Source organism: Bos grunniens, chromosome X, assembly GCF_055505025.1.
Source record: "Bos grunniens cultivar Pamir isolate PY7600 chromosome X, Bosgru_T2T1.0, whole genome shotgun sequence".
NCBI classification, from domain to species: Eukaryota; Metazoa; Chordata; class Mammalia; order Artiodactyla; family Bovidae; genus Bos; species Bos grunniens.
Genome location: NC_141194.1, coordinates 60,674,358 through 60,694,183, shown reverse-complemented (window position 1 = coordinate 60,694,183; position 19,826 = coordinate 60,674,358). Strand labels below are relative to the sequence as shown.

The 19,826-nt window shown below is 37.6% G+C and overlaps 1 protein-coding gene across 9 annotated transcripts in view; it reads left to right on the top strand.

Annotated features, from left to right (window-relative positions):
• Positions 1 to 19,826, top strand: part of OPHN1 (oligophrenin 1) — a 726,794-nt gene that overhangs the window by 460,597 nt on the left and 246,371 nt on the right. For 7 of the 9 annotated variants that reach the window (XM_086388458.1, XM_086388461.1, XM_086388456.1 and 4 more), the window contains exons 16-18: positions 1,102 to 1,186; positions 6,490 to 6,548; positions 7,701 to 7,806. In XM_086388458.1, coding sequence (XP_086244584.1) covers positions 1,102 to 1,186; positions 6,490 to 6,548; positions 7,701 to 7,806 — 250 coding nt within the window. Of the gene's footprint in view, positions 1 to 1,101; positions 1,187 to 6,489; positions 6,549 to 7,700; positions 7,807 to 19,826 lie in introns of those variants that run through there. The other 2 variants (XM_086388464.1, XM_086388460.1) reach the window with 2 other exon arrangements.

Here is a 19,826-nt window from a genome sequence, read left to right as displayed (position 1 = left end):
GGTCAATGCATATTTTTAAATGGCTAATTTTCTTATCCGCTTTTCAGAATTACAGTAACATGATGGAATTTTTCTCAGATCTTCACTGTGAGAATCTGATAAGGCTCCTGTAGGTAAAACTCCCAAAAGCTTGGGAGTCCCCTAGGACTGGGCCTGCTTAAAATTTTTAACTCTCAAGCCTGTTCACACTGCTGCTGCTACTAAGTCACTTCAGTCGTGTCTGACTCTGTGCGACCCCGTAGACGGCAGCCCACCAGGCTCTCCCATCCCTGGGATTCTCCAGGCAAGAACACTGGAGTGGGTTGCCATTTCCTTTTTCAATGCAAGAAAGTGAAAAGTGAAATTTTTCTATGCCTAGATTGTGCTAAAAGCTAGCCAGATAAAGAGTCTGTCAGTTCATAACACAGATATTTATAGAAAATAATCAGAGTGAAACACAACAGAGATGAACATCACACAATGGAAACACGGAGGAATGAACAAATACACCTAGTATCTGGTGCATGGTAGCTGCTTAATAAGTATTTGTACAAAAAAAAAAAAAAAAAAATAAGTTCCTGATGTTAACATTGAGGTGAGGGTAATTAGAGACACTTTGGGAATGAGTTGGCATTTGAATTAAGCCTATGAAAGCTGAACACTTATGGACTTTACCACTTAAGAGGTTCACAGTGAGCCTCTAGCAATTTGCCAGTTATTGATTAGGTTTTCATAGTCCTGAACTGGTTCCCAAGGACTTTTCTGCTCTTGGGCTTATGCCCTATATGTTTTGATTTTCTGTGTCTGCTTGTCTGTTTCTTCAGCTTGCCCTATGACCTCAGTTCTCTGATGGAGCTAAGAGGAGTTGATTTTCAGGTTGTTCCATTTTTTTTTCTTCTTGTGTGAATGCAAGAGTTGACTTCCAAGCTCCTTGCATGCTTAACTGGAGTGCAAGGAAAATTTTTGATACCTCAAAGACATGTTCGTTGTAAAGTTTTCATTTTGTGAAAACTCGTTAGAGTAACTATCTTTTAATTAATGTACTTTATTTTTCTTTTAAAGGGGTAAAATCTAGTATCTTGTGAAAAATTAACTTTTTTCATTTTTTTTCTTCTTGAATAGATCCTAAATGCCCAGGAGATATTGATTTTCATAATAGTGACTGGGACATTAAGACAATCACCAGCTCCTTGAAATTCTACCTCAGGTATGTCTAATATGATTTGGAACATTGCTTTTCAGAAATGATCGAATTTGGATGGATGGAGATGGAGTTAATGTATCCCAATTTTGGGAGTTTAGATAGAATTGCTAAAGAAAAAAGAATGAAAAGAATTTTTGTTAAAGAAAAATGTACATTAGGAGCCTTTTTTTAAATTGGGAATTTAAGCAAGGGAAACATCAAAATAATAGAATTATTATTGAAATGTGGGTTTCTGAAGAAAATTTGCTTTAAAAACTATTTGAAGGTTTGCCTTTATGCACAGATAGGGTGATATCACAGTGGGCTCACCAGCAAACTCAGGAGTTGGGAAAATTCAAGATTTTTAAACTGTATTGTTGGATAATAATAATTTTGAAACATTAAATTGCATTTACACATACATAATTTGTGTATTTGTATGTCTTTTTTAATAATGTGAATAAAACCCAAAAAAATACAAATATAAAAAAGTTAGAACTTAAAAAGAAAAAAAAAATGTTAGAACTAAATGAAGTGATGGCAGTAGGAAAAAATTAACTCATGAGCAAAATTTGGGGATGCACAATGACAGTTTATTGGTATAACTTTATACTGCATAAAATTATTTGTGACATATATACTTTTTAAACTCATTCATTTCTTACCATTTTCTATGTCCCATAGTATACACCATACTTTATGTGCTAAAATGTCTTTTCAGTTATTGTACTCTTTAGTCAATAAGATAGCTATTTATGATATGAGAAATGTCATTACTCCAAATAGATTGGGTCCCAGATATTGTTATTAAATGACCTTCTGCTATTGCATCATCTTAGAACTTTAAGTAAATATGAATGCTCTATTCAGGAGTATTTCTCTTGCATTTGCCAGAGAAGAAAATCACTGTTCTAAGAGGGTTTATTCTGTGCTGGGCAATATTCTAGTTGCTTATGTTGACAATATCATTGTTTTTCTCACAGTAATCTTATGAGGTAGGTGTTACCATACTTATTTTACAGATGAAGAATTACAACATACTTTCTCCCTCATTAAGTAATATTCATGATCACAATTCATATTATTTGAACCCAAGTATCTCTAACTTGTAAAGCCATTGGTATTAGAGCATCTTATTTCCCTATTCTCCACATCCCATAGGCTGTGGCCTTCTTAGAATTGCTTGGGTAATTTAGTAAAGACATAGCAATCTGCTATGCACACTTTCAGGAGACTCATGATGATGATAATAGTGCAAGTAAATGATTCTATGTCTCTAGCCTCTTTATAAGGAGTTACTTTTTTAAGAGATTTACGTAGGGTAAGTCCCTCCCACATTTTACCTTTCCCAGATCATTGCATAATAAGCAGTGAAGCCCATTTGAAATATGAACGTGAGACTTTTGAATGGCCAGCACCTCCAATAAGAGATATTTATTGTTAAGAGTCTTATGAGCCTTTAATATGTACTAGCCAGTTAATACCTTTTCAATTTCTTTTTTTTTTAAATTGTATTGGTATCTTCAAAATGAACTTGCTTCATCTGTGTTTTAGATACCTAATTCACCCCTTGTCTCTAATATTCTAGAAAATTACTCTAAAAACCATCCCTTTTCTTTTCTGTATCTTTAACCTTTCTCATTTAATGGGTTCTTTCCTCTGAGCATACAAATAGGAAGACCCCAACCACAGAAAACTAACCAAAATGATCACATGGATCACAGCTTTGTGTAACTCAGTGAAATTATAAGCCATGTCATTTAAGGCCAGCCAAGACAAATGGGTCATAGTAGAGAGTTCTGGTAAAATGTGGTCCACTGGAGAGGGGAATGGCAAACCACTTCAGCACTCTTGCCTTGAGAACCCCATGAACAAATATGATCCAACATTGCACATCTCTCGAACCTTGTGTTTTGTTTCATTCATTCATTTTTTCCACCATTCACTAAACCATTCAGTAAACATTTCTTGAGTACCTACTCAGTGCCTAGCATAATATCTGGCAGTTGGTACACAGTTGTGAGTAGATATGACCTTAAAAAGCTCATAGTTGGGACTTCCCTGGTGGTCCAGTGGTTAAGGGTCTGCCTGCCAATGCAAGGGTCACCGACTGAATCCCTAGTCAGGGGGGATACCATATGCCACAGCACAACTAACCCTGTGTGCTGCAACTACATTTGAGGGATATGACAGTAAAGAGTAGCCCCTACACTGCAACTACAGCAAAGCCCATACACAACAATGAAGACTCAGCACAGCCAAAAACAAATAAAACATTTTTTTAAAAGTTATAGTCCAGTGAAATGGACAGACAAAAAACAATTATACCAATATAATGAACTGTAATAAGTGCTCTGAAGGAAAACTGCAAAGTGGGATGCAATCATATAATAAGAAAGCCTGATTTATTCTGGTTTTCGTTTTGAACTGAGGTTTGAATTATAACTTGGAGTCAACTGGCAGGGGGAGGCAGTTCCAGACAGAAATACCTTCATATGCAAAGACGTTGAAGCACAAGGAGGACCCTTTTAAGGAACTACATGTACCAGTATATGTGGAGTATTGAGTGTAGAGGGAGGGAGAGATATGTAGGGCCAGATCATTCAAGGCCTTTTAGGATATTTTTTTAGAATTGGAGTATGAATATATATTTAAAGGAATGGGAATATACTGAAAGATTTTAAGCAGGAGGTTATATGATGAGATTTGCATTTTGAAAAAATATAGAGATGAGATTAGAGAGAGACAAAATAAGTAGAGGTGGAAACCAGTTAGCAAGCTGTTGCTGTGGTCCTGGAAAGAGATTATGCTTCTGTGGGACTAGGGAGTAGCATTGGGAATAGACAGAAATAAGCATAGTCAAGAGATTTAGGGAATAAACTTGGATATGAAGATGGAGGAGAGGGAGATAAAAGAATGACTTCCACATTTCCAGCCCATGCAACCAAATGATGGTCATACATTTACTGATTTGGGAAACATTAAAAAAAAAAAAAAAACACCTCATTTGAGGGAGATGACAAATTAGGTTTTAGGTATGTCAAATCTAGGTGTCTTTATAGAAACTAGGGCAAGAATTTTAAATAGGCAATCTGATATATAGGAAATGTATAGGAATGTAACTCAGAGAATTCTGGGCTTGAGTTAAAAAATTGGGGATCATCAACAGTGCAGATGACAACAGGAGGCAGGAGCTTAGATGAAATTGCCTAGTGAGATATTTCAGCCCTTCTCAATCTAGCCTCAGTGTATGAAGTAATACACACTCCCACCTTTACTTTTAATCTCCGAGTTTACTTTTTAACCTACTGCAAATCTGACTTGCGCCCTCTCCTCTATGAAGCTGCTCTTGCCAAGGTCACCAGTGATTCTCAATGCTAAACACAATGGATGATTGTCAATCTTTACCTTATTTGATCTCTTTGTAGCATTTGAAGCTGTTAACAAGCCCTCCTTGAAACTCTTTCTTCTTTTGGATTCTGTTAATCCATTACTTTTGGATTTTCTCTCACCTCTTTGATCACTTTAAGAAGTCTCTTTTATGGACTTTCTACCTGGTATTTCCCAGGGCTTTCTTCTCATTTTGCTACACTGGAGGAATGGAAAATACAAATATTTATAGGAACAAGGATATGAAAATGACTGAAGGACTACTTTCATATTAAACTACTTTCATATTAAACTTGTTGCCTATAAAACCCTTACTTGCATGGCAATCCCTTTGTTTATATATAAACAGCAATATTCTTTACTCCCGCAAACAGCCATAGGAGCCCAATATAGACAGATCTTTCCATTTTTCAATAGAGACAGACAATATTGATCTTGTATGTGAAATACTCAATTTTTTTCATATTATGATGACTGATTCAATTCCATTTCTTTTTTACACACTCTTCTGGACTGGAAAGAAATGTTGAAAGACCTCATGTAACTGTTAGCTGCCAGTTCACCATCTCTCCTTGAGCCATGGTATTCGTTCTTATGGTTCTAATAAGCCCTGCTTCTCAGATCTGGAAAAGCACTTCATCCATCTTCCTAATAAACATCTGTCTTTGGCTATCCCAGAAACCCCTCAGACATAGCATCTCTACTTCCCTCTGAATCAATTTCTAATATGTTCAGTCCCAAACCAGATTACTCTGGTTTTGTGTACCCAAACCAGATTACTCTGTCCCTCATCAACATTAATCTTTCCCTTATAACTGTTGAAGGAGCTGTCTTTAATGTCTTTCAAATAACTCTCCTCACCCTTTCTTTCTACCCCTAATGGCACTATTTTCATTTAGGCTTTTATTATCTCTTGCCTATATTACTACAATAAGAGCAGTGGCAAGCAGTATAACATAATGATAAAGAACATGGCCTTGAGACAGACTGCTTACTTCCGCCACTTACTATGTGGCTTAGGATGAACTATATAACTTTTCTGAAGCTCAGTTTCCTTATCTAAAAAATGAAGATAATATTAGTATCTACCTTACAGGGTTGTCATGAGAATTAAATGAGTAAATATATGTTAAACACTTAGAACAGTGACGAGTTTGCTATTATTACTATTATTAGTGGATTGCTTCCTTCTTCTGGGCCATGTACTACCCACTTTTATCATTGTACTTGTTACCTTACATTGCAAATTTTGTATATGATACTTTCCCCAACTAGACTGTTAGCTCCTTGAAGGTTTAGACTATGTCTAATTCATCTGGATCCCCAATACCTGGCACAATGCCAGTCACAAGTAGGTGTTCAGCCTATATATATATAGACCACACCACGCAGCATGTTGGATCTTAGTTCCTTGACCAGGGGTCAAACTCGTGCCCCTTGAAGTGGAATTACAGAGTTTTAACCACTGGATCACTAGGGAAGTCACTCAACCAGTATTTTTTGACTAAATAAAGAAACCTGTCTGAGCCTCAATTTCCTTTTCCATTAAACAGGGATTTGAATTACTTCTTCACAGGATTTTTGGAGGGATCAAATGGCAGGACAGATGTAAAAGAACTTGGAAACTGAGGAACTAATGAACTGTAAGGACTTCATAGTATCAATCGTAGTGGGTCCCCTTTTTGCAGGGCTGGTTTTTGCCTCTTTTCACTTTGGGGAACTAGTTGGAGACCCTGCTCGAGGTCTCAGCTCATACTTTCTTCTGTTGAATTACGAGCAATGAGAATTCCTCTGACAAATTTTCAGATGAACAAAAAATGCATATAGTCATATCAATCTGTGAGCTCAGAAACTTCAGCTTTGCTTCTCACAGAACTGAGATTCTAAGGCCTCACTACTCCCTCCCCAAAGGAACTTACAGTCTTCATTAATTTCAGGAATCTTTCTGAACCTGTCATGACCTATAGACTTCACAAAGAGCTGGTCTCTGCTGCCAGTAAGTATTTATGTTACTTAGTTAATTGTGTTTTCCTGGCTTCTAACTAATATTTACAACAATAAGCCTAGAAGACTGCTTGAGTGAAAGTAAGGGAAAAAGCAAACATACTTACAGGTTTTGTCCACTGTCAAATGAGGATATTCTTACTTGCTAACTCACGTGCTGTATTAGTTTTCATAAATTAGTGTTAGTTGAGTAAATTGGAGAAAACTGTCTAACTTGAGGGATGCAAAAGTTCTGAGGACTTGACTGATTGATTGTGCCTTATATCAGAACAAGCATATTGGCTCACATTGCCAGGAAACAACAAAATGGTTCCATTACAGTTATTGTTTCAGGTTTTTTTCAACACTTTGCCCTTTCAAATGGTTTTCAATTGTCTTGTGAATTATTACTCTTTATTTTTTTAGTGCTAGCATCACAATGTTTAGATTATGAGACCAGTGGTGAGACTGGAGGAGTACATAGGAAATAAGGTATATAGAATCACTCAAAAAGTTGGCAGCTGAAGAAGCATTAAAAGTTTTGGCTGAGGCCACTGTATGAGTATCCCTCCCTACCTCCATGTGACTCTTCTACATTGTGCCTTGTATAGTATTGAGGAAAAAGATGCAGGGGATTTGTCCTCATAATGAATCTTTGTTGAGGCAAGAGAGCCTTGATTTTTACTCTGAGCTCTCTCAGTAATTTTCCTAGGAATCCAGAGGCAGCAGCACACCTCCCAGTTCCACAAGGAAATTTGCTGGGCAAGCGTTTCCAGCTGGAAGTTTACATGCAGAGCTTTAAGAGCAACCTGCTGTTTCTAGAATTCTGACTTGTTCTGATACAGTCTTCTCTTCTCTCTTCTGTTTTATCTTCTCTTCTCTCTTCTATATTATTCTCCTTTCTAGACTAATTTATTTGTTTTTAATCTATGTTTTTATCTTATAGTCAGTCTCTGTCTTCCCCCTTCAGTGTCTTTGTTTCTTGGTCTCTTTCTGTCATTTTGTCCCTGTGTCTATATATCTCTCTCTTTTCATCTCTCAGACTATGTGTCTCTGATTATCTCTGCATGTGCACATGCATGGGTGTGTGTATGTGTGTCTGTGCATGAAAATTTGCTTAATCCAATTGCCCAGAAGGCAAAACTATCTCTCTGTTCTCTCTCAGAGTCTGACAACCTGGATTATCGATTGGGAGCTATTCACTCCCTGGTATATAAGCTACCAGAAAAGAACCGAGAGATGTTGGAACTTCTTATAAGACACTTGGTCAAGTAAGTAACTTCTAGGTTTTCAGGAAGAGTTCCTGTTAGAAGAATGACACACATGATAGCGCTACAGATAAACTTTCTTTAAGCTCATTAAGTCCCAACCCCCAATTGCTTCATCCTAGGCGATCTGAGTGCTCGGTGAGAAACATGATTTTGCCTTTATCCTTGTATGTATCTTATCCAGCTCATTGTGCATCTTATCTAAGGGGTTTTCTCAGTTTAGGGATTAATACCAGATAGAATGGATTAAACACAAGCTTTGCTGTCAGATAAATCTGGTTTCAAATACCAGCTCTACCCTTTAGCTTTATAATCTTAGGAAAAGCTCTCTTAACCTCTGTTTGGTCATCTTTAAAATAAGAGTAGTATTGCCTGCCCCTTAAGACTGTTATGTGGATTTGAATGAATACAGGTAAAGTGCCTGGGACATAGGAAGTTCTCAAGACATGGGAGTCATGATTATAGTCGCCTTCTTTGCTTGCATATGGCAGGTAGGAAGAGATAGCAGCATTTCAGAATAGATCTGGTGATAGGCTCTAAGATGGGTGGGTATAAGGGGCATGTGTGCCCCACTGTGGTGCTTTCTGACCAGAGGGTTCAGTGTTGTGAATACAGATAAATTTACTTGACTCATAAAAGGCTGCTCTAAGGAAACAATGTGGAACAGAAAAAAGTACTATAGCCAGGAGTGAGCAAACCTGGGTTCCAGCATCAGTTCTGCTACTTGCTTTCTTGATGACCATTGACAGGTCACTCTTAAGGCCACTCCTACTGTGTTAAAAAGTAAATAAATGAGACAACAAGCTTAGGAAAAATGTGATGTATTCTAAGTCTATGCAACAAAATTAAGCTATCAGTACACTGATAAAAATGCATCTGGAAATCACTTCAAAAACAACATTCATATTTCCTCATTATTTTTCATTCCTGTATAATGCTATATTGTTTGAATACACCATTATTTACACAAGTAGTCACTTATTGTTGGAGAATATCTCAAACACCTAGGGGATAGGTGGTGAATAGGGTGGGAGGGATAGGCATGGATGCTAGACTCCTCTGAGTCTGCCTCCTTTTGACTTTTGTGCCATATTAATATTTTATGTATCCAAATAGTAAAGTTAAATCAAAAGGAAAATAACACAAACTCTAAAATGAAATGCAAAAAAGAAAATGATTCTAAATATCAAATTCATAGCATACTAGTACAGAGAAAACAGTTATTTCATCAAACTTGTCAACACAGCTGCTAATTCATGCTAATAAAATATATTCTGAAAACAAGAAAAGTTGTGAAAAAGTTATAAGCATCACCCAGTAGGATTATTAGTACTATTATTAGTACAAGTTTTGCCAAGAGAATGCACTGGTTATAGCAAATACTCTCTTCCAACAACATAAGAGACAACTACACATGGACATCATCAGATGGTCATTACTGAAATCAGGTTGATTATAATCTTTGCAGCTGAAAATGGAGAAGCTCTATACAGTCAGCAAAAACAAGACCTGGAGCTAACTGTGGCTCACATCATTAACTCCTTATTGAAAAATTCAGACTAATATTGAAGAAAGTAGGGAAAACCACTAAGCCATTCAGGTATGAGCTAAATAAAGTCCCTTATGATTATACAGTGGAAGTGAAAAATAGACTCAAGGGATTAGATCTGATAGAGTGCCTGAAGAACTATGGATGCTGGTTTGTAACATTGTACAGGAGATGGTGACAAAAATGATCCCCAAGAAAAAGAAATGCAACAAAGCAAAACGGTTGTCTGAGGAGGCCTCACAAATAGCTGAGAAAAGAAGAGAAACTAAAGGCAAAGGAGAAAAGAAAAGATATACCTATCTGAATGCAGAGTTCCAAAAAACAGCAAGGAAAGATAAGAAAGCCTTAAGTGAAAAATGCAAAGAAATGGAGGAAATCAGTAGAATGGGAATGACTAGAGATCTCTTCAAGAAAATTAGATGCCAAGGGAACATTTCTTGCAGAGATGGGCACAGTAAACGACAGAAGCATTATGGACTTAACAGAAGCAGAAGACATTAAGAAGAGGTGGCAAGAATACACAGAACTATACAAAAGAGGCCTTAATGACCCAGATAATCATGATGGGTGTGATCACTCACCTAGAGCGAGATGTCCTGGAGTGTACATTCAAGTGGGCCTTAGGAAGCATTACTACAAGCAAAGCTAGTGGAGGTGATGAAATTCAATCTGAGCTACTTCAAGTCCTAAAAGTTGATGCTGTTAAAGTGCAGTTCTCAATATGCCAGCAAATTTGGAATACTTAGCAGTGGCCAAAAGACTGGAAAAGGTAAGTTTTCATTCCAATCCCAAAGAAGGGCAATCCCAAAGAATGTTCAAGCTACTGCACAGTTGTACTAATTTCACATGCTAGGAAGGTAATGCTCAAAATCCTTCAAGCTAGGCCTCAACAGTACACGAACCAAGAACTTCCCTGGGTACATGCTGGATTTAGAAAAGGCAGAAGAACCAGAGATCAAATTGCCAACATCTGTCAGATCATAAAGAAAGCAAGGGAATTCCAGAAAAACATCTACTTCTGCTTCATTGATTACATGAAAGCATTTGACTGTGTGGATCACAACAAACTGTGGAAAATTCTTAAAGAGTTGGGAATACTATACCACCTTACCTGCCTCTTGATAAACTTGTATTTTATCAAGAAGCAACAGTTAGAACCAGACATGGAACAATGAACTGGTTCGAAATTGGGAAAAGAGAATGACAATGCTGTATATTGTCACCCTGCTTATTTCAACTTATATGCAGAGTGCGTGAGTGTGTGGTCAGTAGCTTTAGTCTTGTCCAAATCTTTGTGACCCTATGGACTATTGCCTGTCAGGCTCCTCTCTCCATGAGATTCTCTAGGCAAGAATACTGGAGTAAGTTGTTGGGCCCTCATCCAGGGGATCTTCCCCACCCAGGCATCAAACCTGGGTCTCCTTCATTTTCCAAATTGCATCATGTGAAATGCAGGGCTGGATGAATCACAAGCTGGAATCAAGATTGCCAGGAGAAATATCAATAACCTCAGATATGCAGATGATACCACTTTAATTGCAGAAAGTGAAGAGGAACTAAAGAGCATCTGGATGAAGGTGAAAGAGGAGAGTCAAAAGCTGGCTTAAAACTCAACACTCAAAAAACCAAGATCATGGCATCCAGTCCCATCACTTCAAGACAAATAAATGGGGAAAAAATGGAAACAGTGACAGACTTCATTTTCTTGGGCTCCAAAGTCACTGCAGATGGTGATTGCAGCCAGGAAATGAAAAGACACTTTCTCCTTGGAAGAAAAGCTATGACAAACCTAGAGAGTATATTGAAAAGCAGAGACATTACTTTGCCGACAAAGGTCCATCTAGTCAAAGCTATGGTTTTTCCAGTAGCCATGTACAGATGTGTGAATTGGACCACAAAGACGGCCAAACACCAAATAATTGATGCTTTTGTACTGTGAAGCTTTTGTACTGTGTTGGAGAAGACTCTTGAGAGTCCCTTGGACTGCAAGGTGATCAAAGCAGTCAGTCCTAAAGAAATCAACCCTGAATATTCATTGGAAGGACTGATGCTGAAACTGAAGCTCCAAAAGTTTGACTACCTGATGGGAAGAGCTGACTCATTGGAAAATGCACTGATGCTGGGAAAGGTTGAAAGCAGGAAGAGAAGGGGGTGATAGAGGATGAGATGGTTGGATGGCATCACCAACTCAATGGACATGAGTTTGAACAAACTCTGGGAGTTGATGATGGACAAGGAGGCCTGGCATGCCACAGTCCAGGAGTTCACACAAAGTTGGTCATGACTGAGGGACTGAGCAGCAACAACACTCTACACAAAAATAAGTTCAAAATGGATTAAAGATCTAAATATAAGGCCTGATACTATAAGTCTTAGAGGGAAACATAGATAAGCCATTCTTTGACATAAATTTTAGCAATTTTTTTTAGATCTGTTTCCTAAGGCAAAGTAAACAAAAGCAAAAGAAAACTGGGACCTAATTAAATGTAAAAGCTTTCGAACAGCAAAGGAAACCATCAATGAAATGAAAAGAAATTCTATTGAATTGTAGAAAATATTAGTAAATGATAAGACTAATAAGAGGTTAATGTCTAAAATATATAATCAACTCATGCAACTAAATATCAAAAAAGTGAACAACCTGATTAAAAAACAGAAAAAGGAATAACATTTTTCAAAAGATGATATACGATGATCACCAGGCTCATGAAAAGATGCTCAACACTAATAATAATCAAAGAAAGCAAATAAAATCGCATTCAGATATCACCTCATAAACATGTCAGAATGACTATCATTAGTGGGGATTGGGAGGTTGGGATTTATATGAAGACCTACAAGAGTCCAGAACTAATGCGAAAAAAGATGTCCTTTTCATTATAGAGGACTGGAATGCAAAAGTAGGACGTCAAGAAACACCTGGAGTAACAGGCAAATTTGGCCTTGGAATACGGAATGCAACAGGGCAAAGGCTAATAGAATTTTGCCAAGAAACGCACTGGTCATAGCAAACACCATCTTCCAACAACACAAGAGAAGATTCTATACATGGACATCACCAGATGGTCAACACCGAAATCAGATTGATTATATTCTTTGCAGCCAAAGATGGAGAAGCTCTATACAGTCAACAAAAACAAGACCAGGAGCTGACTGTGGCTCAGATCATGAGCTCCTTATTGCCAAATTCAGACTTAAATTGAAGTAAGTAGGGAAAACCACTAGACCATTCAGGTATGACCTAAATCAAATCCCTTATGATTATACAGAGGAAGTGAGAAATAGATTTAAGGGCCTAGATCTGATAGACAGAGTGCCTGATGAACTGTGGATGGTGGTTTGTGACATTATACAGGAAACAGGGATCAAGACTATCCCCATGGAAAAGAAATGCAAAAAAGCAAAATGGCTGTCTGGGGAGGCCTTACAAATAGCTGTAAAAAGAAGAGAAGAGAAAAGCAAAGGCAAAAAGAAAAGCTATCACCATCTGAATGCAGAGTTCCAAAGAATAGCAAGAAGAGATAAGAAAGCCTTCCTCAGCAATCAATACAAAGAAATAGAGGAAAACAACAGAGAGACTAGAGATCTCTTCAAGAAAATTAGAGATACCAAGGGAACATTTCATGCAAAGATGGGCTCGATAAACGATGGAAATGGTATGGACCTAACAGAAGCAGAAGATATTAAGAAGAGGTGGCAAGAATACACAGAAGAACTGTACAAAAAAGATCTTTACAACCCAGATAGCCACGATGGTGTGATCACTGACCTAGAGCCAGACATCCTGGAATGTGAAGTCAAGTGGGTCTTAGAAAGCATCACTATGAACAAAGCTAGTGGAGGTGATGGAATTCCAGTTGAGCTATTTCAAATCCTGAAAGATGATGCTGTGAAAGTGCTGCACTCAATATGCCAGCAAATTTGGAAAACTCAGCAGTGGCCACAGGACTGAAAAAGGTCAGTCTTCATTCCAATCGCAAAGAAAGGCATTGCCAAAAAATGCTCAAACTACCACACAATTGCACTCATCTCACACACTAGTAATGCTCAAAATTCTCCAAGCCAGGCTTCAGCAATATGTGAACCATGAACTTCCAGATGTTCAAGCTGGTTTTAGAAAAGGCAGAGGAACCAGAGATCAAATTGCCAACATCTGCTGGATCATCGAAAGAGCAAGAGAGTTCCAGAAAAACATCTATTTCTGCTTTATTGTCTATGCCAAAGCCTTTGATTTTGTGGATCACAATAAACCATGGAAAATTCTGAAAGAGATGGGAATACCAGACCAGCTGACCTGCCTCTTGAGAAATCTGTATGCAGGTCAGGAAGCAACAGTTAGAACTGGACATGGAACAACAGACTGGTTCCAAATAAGAAAAGGAGTATGTCAAGGCTGTGTATTGTCACCCTGCTTATTTAACTTATATGCAGAGTACATCATGAGAAACTCTGGGCTGGAAAAAGCACAAGCTGGAATCAAGATTGCTGGGAGAAATATCAATAACATCAGATATGCAGATGACACCATCCTTATGGCAGAAAGTGAAGAGGAACTAAAAAGCCTCTTGATGAGAGTGAAAGAGGAGAGTGAAAAAGTTGGGTTCAAGCTCAACATTCAGAAAACTAAGATCATGGCATCTGGCCCCATCATTTCATGGGAAATAGATGGGGAAACAGTGGAAACAGTGTCAGACTTTATTTTTTGGGGCTCCAAAATCACTGCAGATGGTGACTGCAGCCTTGAAATTAAAAGACGCTTACTCCTTGGAAGGAAAGTTATGACCAACCTAGATGGCATATTCAAAAGCAGAGACATTACTTTGCCAACAAATGTCCGTCTAGTCAAAGCTCTGGTTTTTCCAGTGGTCATGTATGGATGTGAGAATTGGACTGTGAAGAAAGCTGAGTGCTGAAGAATTGATGCTTTTGAACTGTGGTGTTGGAGAAGACTCTTGAGAGTCCCTTGGCCTGCAAGGAGATCCAACCAGTCCATTCTGCAGGAGATCAGCCCTGGGTATTCTTTGGAAGGAATGGTGCTAAAGCTGAAACTCCACTAGTCTGGCCACTTAATGCGAAGATTTGAGTCAATGGAAAAGACTCTAATACTGGGAGGGCTTGAGGGCCGGAGAAAAAGGGGATGACAGAGGATGAGATGGCTGGATGGCATCACTGACTCCATGGACGTGAGTTTGAGTGAACTCCAGGAGATGATGATGGACATGGAGGCTTGGCGTGCTGCAATTCAAAGAGTCAGACTCTCTGCGTCTCAAAGAGTCGGACCCTACTGAGCGACTGAATTGACTGACTGATATATATATATATATATATATATATATATATATATATATATATTGCAACCTACTATATTGCAAAGGGTAGTCTACCCAATGATCCATGGTGATCTAAATGTGAAGAATATCTCCAAAAAAAGTAGAGATATTTATATGTACGTCTGGTACACTTTGCATCATAGAAACTAACACAACATTGTAAAGCAACTATACTCCAAAAAAAATTAATTAATTAAAAAAAAACAGACTCGCCCATGCACCGATGGTAAATTAATCTGTTACAAAGGAGACAAGACTACCCAACGTTGGAAAGAAGCTTTTCAACAAGTGGTGCTCGGAAAACTGGATAGCCACGTGTGAAAGAATATTTTAGATCATTCCTTTACTTCATACACATAAATAAACTTAAAATGGATTTAAAGACCTAAATGTGTGACTAGACACTATAAAACTCCTAATGGAAAGCATTGGCAAAACACTGTCTGACATAAATCACAGCAACATCTTTTTTATTCCCTCTCCTAGAATAATGGAAATAAAATCAAAAATATATGAGGCCTACTTAAAAGCTTTTGCACAGCAAAGGAAACAGTAAAGAAAACGAAAAGACAACCCACGTATTGGGAGAAAATACTTGCAAATGATGTGACCGATAAGAAATTAGTCTCCAAAACTTGCAAACAGCTTATGAGGCTTAATTGCATCAGAACAAACAACCCACTCAAAAAATGAGCAGAAGACCTGAATAGACATTTCTCCAAAGAGGGTGTACAGATGACCAATAGGCATATGAAAAGATATTCAATATCAGAGAAATACAAATCAATATTATAAAGAGATATCACCTTACTGCAATCAAAATAACTATCATCAAAAAGTCCACAAAAAACAAACGTTGAAGAGAGTGTTGAGAGAAGGGAACCCTCCTACACTCTTAGTAGGAATGTAAATTGGTACAGTCTCTATGGAGAATAGTATGGAGGTTCCTTAAAGAACTAAAAAATAGAGCTATCGTATGACCCTGCAGTCCCACTCCTGGGCATATATCTGGGAAAAATAAAACATGATCTGAAAGGATACATTCAACCCAATGTTCATCTTAGCACTGCTTACAATAGCCAAGACATGGAAGCAAGGTAAATGTCCATCAACAAACGAATGGATAAAGAAGTGGTACATATATACAATGGAATATTACTCAGCCATCAAAAGAATGAAGGAATGCCATTTGCAGTAACATGGATGAACCTAGAGAGTGTCACGCAGAGTAAGTTAAACAGAGAAGGAGAAATATCATATGGCATCTATTATATGTGGAATCTAAAAAGAAATGATACAAATGAACTTAACTTATAAAACAGAAAGAGACTTACAGACTTAGAAAATGAATTTATGGTTGCCTGGGGGGAAGGGAGAATTAGGGACTTTGGGAACATCATATACACATTGCTATATTTAAACTGGATAACCAACAAAGACCTATTGATAGCACATGGAACTCTGCTCAATGTTATGTGCCAGCCTGGATGGCAGGGGAGTGGGGTGTGGGAGAGAATGAATACAAGTATATGTATGGCTGAGTCCATTTGCTGTTCACCTGAAACTGCCACAACATTGTTAATCAGCTATAAAGGGTTAGTAGAAGGAAAGAAATATTAAAAATTAGGGCAGAAATAAATGCAAAAGAAAAAAAGAGACCATAGCAAAAATCAACAAAGCCAAAAGCTGGTTCTTTGAGAAGTTAAATAAAATTGATAAACCATTAGCCAGACTCATTAAGAAACAAAGGGAGAAAAATAAAATCAACAAAATTAGAAATGAAAATGGAGAAATCACAACAGACAACACAGAAATACAAAATCATAAGAGCCTACTATCAGGAACCACATGCCAATAAAATGGACAATTTTGAAGAAATGGACAAATTCTTAGAAAAGTATAATTTTCCAAAACTGAACCAGGAGAAAGTAGAAGATCTTAACAGACCCATCATAAGCACAGAAATCGAAACTGTAATCAGAAATCTTCCAGCAAACAAAAGCCCAGGACCAGATGGCTTCACAGCTGAATTCTACCAAAAATTTAGTGAAGAGCTAATACCTCTCCTACTCAAACTCTTCCAGAAAATTGCAGAGGAAGGTAAACTTCCAAACTCATTCTATGAGGCCACCATCACCCTAATACCAAAACCAGACAAAGATGCCACAAAAAAAGAAAACTACAGGCCAATATCACTGGTGAACATAGATGCAAAACTCCTTAACAAAATTCTAGCTAACAGGAGCCAACAACATATGAAAAAGATCATACATCATGACCAACTGAGCTTTATTCCAGGGATGCAAGGATTATTTAATATCTTCAAATCAATCAATGTGATACACCACATTAACAAATTGAAAGATAAAAACTATATGATTATCTCAATAGATGCAGAAAAAGCCTTTGATAAAATTCAACATCCATTAATGACAAAAACCCTCCAGAAAGCAAGCATGAAAGGAACATACTTCAACATAATAAAAGCCATATATGATAAAGCCACAGGAAACATTATCCTCAATGGTGAAAAATTGAAAGCATTTCCTCTAAAGTCAGGAACAAGACAAGGGTGCCCACTCTCACCACTACAATTCAACATAGTTTTTGAAGTTTTGGCCACAGCAATCAGAGCAGAAAAAGAAATAAAAGGAATCCAGATTGGAAAAGAAGAAGTAAAACTCTCACTGTTTGCAGATGACATAATCCTCTACATAGAAAACCCTAAAGACTACACCAGAAAATTACTAGAGCTAATCAATGAATATAGTAAAGTTGCAGGATATAAAATTAACACACAGAAATCCCTTGTATTCCTATACACTAATAATGAGAAAACAGAAAGAGAAATTAAGGAAACAATTCCATTCACCATTGCAACGAAAAGAATAAAATACTTAGGAATAAATCGACCTAAAGAAACAAAAGACCTATATATAGAAAACTATAAAACACTGATGAAAGAATTCAAAGAGGACACAAATGGATGGAGAAATATACCATGTTCATGGATTTGAAGAATCAATATAGTGAAAATGGGTATACTACGCTAAGCAATGTATAGATTCAATGCAATCCCTATCAAGCACTAATTGTATTTTTCCGAGAACTAGAACAAATAATTTCACAATTTATATGGAAATATACCCAATACAAAACAAAAAGTTTAAAGTTTGGTGGAAAAAAACATAGGCAACAGCAACTTTTTTTTATGTTGAGAAAGGTAAGCACAAAGTGTCATGCAGTATTTAAGTAACAGATACTCACTGGAAAAGCAAGGGTGTAAGGGTGAGTAAGAGAAAAATAAATTTTAATTGATAGCTCAGAAAAGTATTAATTTTATAATATGTTTTGAATAAGTAAAATGTGACACATTTTAACCTACTACACTTTTCATACAGAGAAGGTAGCATTTGGCAGAATTTAAAAATAAAAATACAGCTTTTATCGAAAAAATAAATGAGACTTTGGATATGAATGTTGCTTGATGTCACTAATTATTTTTGAGGAGAATTAATAAAAAGGAATTCCATATGGATGCTCCAGTTCCTACATGATTTGTAACTTTCTCCCCTAAGTTCCACAGTGTATCATAAGGATAAGTGGTAACATCCTGGATCTAAGGGATGCTTTTTTTTCTTTCTTTCTTTATTTTTTGGATTGAAGGATAACTACAATATTGTGTTGCTTTCTGCCATACATCAACATGGATTAACTATAGGTATACATATGTCCCCTCCCTCTTGAGACTTCCTCCTGCCCCATCCCATCTCTCTATGTGGTTACAGAGCCCTGGTTTGAGTTCCCTGAGTCATACAGCAAATTCCCAGTGGCTATCTCTTTTACATATGGCAGTGTATGTTTCCATGTACTTTCTCCATTCATCCCACCCTCTCCTTTCTACCACCCCACCGTGTCCATAAGTCTGTTCTCTATGTCTGCATCTCCATTGCTGTGCTGCAAATAGGTTCATCATTACAATCTTTCTATATTCCATATGTATGTGTTAATATACAATATTTGTTTTTCTCTTTCTGACTTACTTCACTCTGTATTATAGGTTTTAGGTTCATCCACCTCATTAGCACCGACTCACATCCATTCCTTTTTATAGCTGAGTAACATGACGTTGTATATATGTACCACACCTTCTTTATCCATTCATCAATCGATGAACATCTAGGTTGCTTCCATGTCCTAGTTATTGTAAATAGTGCTGCAGTGAACATGGGCTTGTTGTTGTTCTGTTGCTAAGTCATGTCTGAGTCTTTGTGACCTCATAAACTGCAGCATGCCAGGCTTCCCTGCCCTTCACCATCTCCTGGAGTTTGCTCAAACTCATGTCCATTGAATCAGTGTTGCCATCCAACCATCTCATCCTCTGTCACCCCCTTCTCCTCTTGCCCTCAATCTTTCTGAACATAGGGTCTTTTCCAATGCACCACCTCTTCCCATCTGGTCGCCACAGTATTGGAGCTTCAGCTTCAGCATCAGTCCTTCCAATGAATATTCAGGGTTGATTTCATTAGGATTCACTGCTTTGATCACCTTGCTGTCCAAGAAACTCTTAAAAGTCTTCTCCAGTGTTCATAACCATGTCAATTACAAATGCCAAGATGTGGAAGCAACCTAAGTATCCATCAATAGATGAAATGATAAAGCAGCCAAGGTATATATATGTACAATGGAATACAACTAAGCCACAAGAGGAATTAAATTTTGTCATCTGCAACAACATGTATAGACTTGGAGGGTATTATGCTAAGTGAAATAAGTCAGATAGAGAATGACAAATACTGCTTGTTATCATTTATATGTGGAATCTAAAAAAATTAAATGGATGTACATAACAAAGCCACAACAGAGCCACAGATATAGGAAACAAACTAGTGGTTACCAGTGGGTAGATGGAAAGGGGGAAGGGTAAGATAGTGGTAGGGGACTAAAGTACAAAGTGTGTGCTTGCTAAGTCACTTCAGTCCTGTGCAACTCTGTGTGACCCTATGGACTATAGTCCCCCAGAGTCCTCTGTCCATGGGAATTTTCCAGACAAGAATACTGGAATGGGTTGCCATGCCCTCCTCCAGGGGATCTTCCTGACCCAGGGATCGAACCTGCCTCTCATGTCTCCTGCATTGGCAGGC